A 4,991-nucleotide genomic window follows, 5' to 3' on the forward strand; every position below is an offset into this window, starting at 1 on the left:
AAGCCGTACTGGATAGATCGTGCGAAAAGGGGCATGTAGTGGAGCCATCAACAAACGAGAAAACTCCTTGACCAATCAGATATGACTTCATCTGCATATGCCAAAACAAATAATTGATGTTGGTTAGTTTAAGATTAATAACCTGCTGGGTGTTGGAGAGGGGAATAAGTACTGATGTCGCAGCAGATGGAGTCATGGCTGTGTCAGATGCTATTGTGAGTCCAAGGACCGGGGAGGAAGAATTTGGAGAAGATGAGCTGACATTAATGCCAGCAGTAGTAGTAACTGTATGATCCATAGGAATGACGATGACAAAGAAGAGAGGTAATTATGTGTAGTAGAGACAGCAGCCGAGTGACAAAAGACTTGCGAAGCCTTGATGGAATCTGCCTTTGACAAAGCTGATGGATACCGTCTGTGATAGAGAGGAGAAGGCACAACAATGCAGCAAACAAAATTTGACAGCAGAGAAATAACAAATATGCAGTAGAAAAAACAGAATAGCAAAGATGCAGCAGAATAGATTCTGCAACAGAAAATAGAGGAGCAAGGATGGTGGTAGGGAGAAGAATCCGCAGCAGAAAGTAGAAGAACCTATTTAAGGTAGATCAGCTCTGATACCAAGTTAAAGCAGAGATTTGTAATAATTTGATGAGTGCTTTAGTAAGGGCAGCTCCTCTACTATTTATATAAGTAGGGCATTGTACATATGTTATGATGTAACATATTATACATGATAAAACTATACAAGAGGAAACATAATATTACCTATTTCACAACACATCCCATAATACTCTATTTATAGAAATTTGTAAAGGTTCTCAAGTTTTTTCTCAATATTACATAACATTATTTTATTGGTTGAAAATTATTTATGAGATTTTATATATATATGATAAGAGATATTAACCTTTCACTTCCTAAGAAATATATAAATTTTCATTTATTTTCTAGATAATTTATTTTATTTTTATAGATAAAAATAAAAATAAAATAATATATGGTGAAATTTGATTGGTGAGTTGTTTTTTAATACACTCTTTCCCACCGCAAATGACAAATTACAATACAATTATCGAGCATGGCCCAAAAACCAAGCAAGGTGACATAGTGATGAATTGTTTTTTTTTTTTATAATTAATATGGATATTTAAGCTAAAATTAACAATTATATCTTTTGTACCTAGATTTTTTTTTGTCATATGTAACATATGGCAGAGACAGCGATTACCATCATTAATTTGTTGCCTCAGTGAATGGCGAGAAGACAACACCACATGATTATTTATATACAAGTACAAGACAGCTTTGAGGAAAAATCTTGAGTGCTGCCGACAATGGCAAGAAGACAAAACCACATCTTTATATATAAGAACACCAATTATTTATCTTATTATTAGTAGTAGTGATCTAAGATCTGATGCATTTTGAGACAGCGGGAATGAACAAGAAATTCAAGAGGACTAATATTTTAAGAAATAAAAGTTTTTCAGCATGCAACCAATTTTGTTGCTAAAAGTCAAGATTGTGTGCGGATTTGGAACATTATTTGAAAAATACTGAAAATTAATACTTATTTATGGTCACAAGATAAATTTTTTCAGCTTAAAGCAGTGCATTGCCAATACAGAAACGATAAGAAAGAAGATCTGCCACTAGGATTCTAACATGTCTGCTTGCATGCAAGAACTTTCACCAATGCTTCCAAGTTCTCAAAGGAGGAACCACCAGGCCTAGTGACTTCCTCCGCTTTGGTTTTCCATTCCATTGCCTTCCTCTTCATATCCTTTCCCTTCTCTCCCTCCATTAACTCCCTCACAAGTTTCTCCACTTCGTCTCTTTTCACGTTGTTATCAATCTGCATGCCAATACCCCATTCAGTGCAAGCAAACATACAGTTGGTCTGTTGATCAGCAAAAAACGGCCAACAAATAAGTGGCACACCAGCACAGATAGAATCCATTGTAGAATTCCACCCCATGTGACTTAAAAACCCTCCAATGGAAGGATGCTTCAAGACTAGTTCTTGAGGACACCAGTTTGCTAACATGCCTCGCTTCTTCGTTTCAGATACAAATTCAGATGGCAACATCGCAGATTCGCCTTCAACTAGGTCAGGCCTTATAATCCATAAAAAAGGTTTATTGCTGTTGGCTAGCCCCCAAGCAAATTCCATCATTTGCTGTGGTGTTATTACAGTGATGCTACCAAAATTTACATAAACCACTGAGTTTGGTTCTTTTGAATCAAGCCACTCAATGCACCCAGGCTCTTCTTTCCAAAGATTTGAACCAAAATTTTTCAGATTACCGTTTGGAAACTGATCAACAAGCAATTGAAGAGGACCGAGAGTGTAAATTGGAGGAAACATTGTGGAGAGAGCATCCAAAACATCTCGTTCGAAGGATTCAAATGTGTTAAAAATGACAGCAGAAGCTCTTGAAGTTCTTTCTATTAGTGTTATAATCAAATTGATTTCGTCCACGTCTGCAGTTGTAACTAAACTTGGAAGATCCCTCAAACGGATATTTTCCTTTCCTGGAATCCATTCTATAGCTGTTTCTAAGAATTCATTTGTTAGATAACTCACATCTGCAAACAAAAAACATGCAGTATAAGTTGAAGTAAATACCATGCATTTTACTAAGATTCACAAGACAATCTTTCGAGTTTCGTTTAAACAGATACCTTTAACAGGTGTTAAGCCTCTTTCAAAAAGTAAACGACATTTTGAGTAGCCCAAAACACCACAGGCGCTAGGAGTCCAAAACAGTGCATCAGGAATTCCAAATTCTTCAGCTGCATCAAGAGTGAAATTCATTATAGCGTCAGAGACAATACATGTTACCTGGGGTATAACACTGGAAGAGTTGAGTTTGGCAATAAGATCACGAAATGGGGCTAAGCAAGTCTTGGAGGTGGAGTAACAAAGAGTCAAGATGTCTTGAGTGGAATCAGCATCTGATGGTGGAAGACCATCAGGGATAGTTTCGAATTGAAAGTCTGGCAAGCCATCAAGAGAGCTGGCGCCTCTAGACCTGAGTAAGCGTCTGTGGTTATATTCAGTATTAACAAAGGTGATGTGGAAGCCATTGAAGTGGAGGATTTTTGCTAGTTTGAGCATTGGGTTTATGTGGCCTTGGGCTGGAAAAGGGACGCACACAGCATGAGGTTTATCAGCCATCTCTCTCTCTCTCTCTCTCTCAACAGATATGGTGAATGATAGGAATGAAGACGTTGCCACCGAGCAAAATGAGTAGATCTCACGAGGTTGGCCGCATAGTTAAAGAGGTATGTTATTCTTTTTTATATTTTGGTTACCTAACATTAAGTTTTTCTGAAGGCACAAGACGGAATGGAAAATGAGCTTTCAAAATTCTTCACGAAGAGATTTAATTTTGGTTTTGGTTGACACCTAAAATCTGTTTTTAATCCTTTTTTTTTTATATACATCAAACAATATGGAAGGTTCAATTAAATGAATGTAGGTATGCGTAGTTTTCATGGATTTATATCATGTTTTCTTTCCAATACATGCATGGGAGACGCTCAAACCATACATTTTGGACAATTCCTCTTCTTTTTTAATGTAATCTTTTCACCAGAAATCGATCCACTCAGTAGATACATTCGTATTGGGTAAATGAGCCAAAAAAAAAAAAAAAATTTAACGGCCTAAACTGAATTGCATATTCATTAAAGTCATTTGTCCTATTAGTTCCAACTTTATATTATAACAAGGTTGTTGGATTTTATTTATAACATTCACCCGGGTAAGATGTAATAATAGTTATTTTTTAAAATGAATTAAAATGATATTTTTTTACTTTTTAAAAATATTTTTGATATTAGTACATTAAAACAATCTGAAAACAAAAAAAATAAATTTGAAATAAAAAAATAAATTTTTTTTAATATTTTTAAAAAGAAAAAACAGGATATAAATCTGATATCCGAATCTATACTTAACAACTATACAGGGTAAGGAGCCAGTAAATAGTCGGATTGGATTGCTTTATATGCTCATTGCAAGTGTGTTTTGCATGCCCTCTCTGACGTCGGTAATAATACTCGGCCTTGGCCATGTCTCTTGTAAACCAACAAAGCAATTACTGAATATGCCGATAGAAATTATCAAAATTATGATTTGTGATTGTTTGCTGTATCGAAACCACTGCTTGCGTCATCATTCATTCCTACATGTACATTCTTATGTTTTCCTTGTTGGTAAGAAATCCCATGATTTATTATGTGTGTATAAAATTACAAACTCATTTTCTCTGCGTGAGATAAGATCAATGCCTATAATGGGAGCACGGGACCCATTTAATTTAACACCGACAGGTGGACCCACCCATGTCATAACTAGGAGCATGAATACAGGCAGGCAAATAAGACAACAATGATATCACTTTCACCCAGCTAATGTCAAATTACATTAATCAAGCACGGGCTAAAAACCAAGCAAGGTGACAAAGTTATCAATCACTTTTCTTACCAAGTAGAGATATGGCAGAGATGCGGATTAAAAAAAAAACACATGGATTTTACTGTACCACTTTAAAATATTTTATTTAATATTTCTTAGGGGGTTAACTAGTTAACTTGATTTTTTTTATTTGAATTTTTTTAATAAATATTTTTATTTTTGATTTCATCCTTGAAAACTTGTACTACTCTCGTTACCCAAGTCAAAGCAGGTCGTGGAGGTGGAGTAACAAAGAGTCATGTTGTCTTGAGTGGAATCAGCATCTGATGGTGGAAGACCATCATGGATAGTTTCGAATTGAAAGTCTGGCAAGCTATCAAGAGAGCTGGTGCCTCTAGACATGAGTAAGCGTGTGGTTATATTCAGTATTAACAAAGGTGATGTGAAAGCCATTGAAGAGTAGGATTTTTGCTAGTTTGAGCATTGGATTTATGTGGCCTTGGTCTGGAAAAGGTGCGCACACTGCATGAGGTTTATCAGCCATCTCTCTCTCTCAACAGGT

The 4,991-nt window shown here is 35.8% G+C and overlaps 1 protein-coding gene across 1 annotated transcript; it reads right to left on the reverse strand.

Annotated features, from left to right (window-relative positions):
• Nucleotides 1–1,545: 1,545 nt before the first annotated feature.
• LOC7492016 (7-deoxyloganetin glucosyltransferase) lies at nucleotides 1,546–3,403 on the reverse strand. Its single transcript, XM_002298666.4, has 2 exons — nucleotides 2,689–3,403; nucleotides 1,546–2,592 (listed from the first exon to the last, which is right to left on the reverse strand). The coding sequence occupies exons 1-2, from the start codon at nucleotides 3,182–3,184 to the stop codon at nucleotides 1,664–1,666; spliced, it is 1,425 nt and encodes a 474-aa protein (XP_002298702.3). The 5' UTR covers nucleotides 3,185–3,403; the 3' UTR covers nucleotides 1,546–1,663.
• Between the last annotated feature and the right edge of the window lie 1,588 nt (nucleotides 3,404–4,991).

This window comes from Populus trichocarpa, chromosome 1, assembly GCF_000002775.5.
Source record: "Populus trichocarpa isolate Nisqually-1 chromosome 1, P.trichocarpa_v4.1, whole genome shotgun sequence".
NCBI classification, from domain to species: domain Eukaryota; kingdom Viridiplantae; phylum Streptophyta; class Magnoliopsida; order Malpighiales; family Salicaceae; genus Populus; species Populus trichocarpa.

Excerpts from the sequence above, each read along its gene's own strand:
- LOC7492016 (XM_002298666.4), bottom strand. The coding sequence starts at position 3,184 with ATGGCTGATAAACCTCATGCTGTGTGCGTCCCTTTTCCAGCCCAAGGC. Across the intron at positions 2,593-2,688 it reads AGGCTTAACACCTGTTAAAG|ATGTGAGTTATCTAACAAAT; the intron begins GTATCTGTTTAA and ends TTTTGTTTGCAG.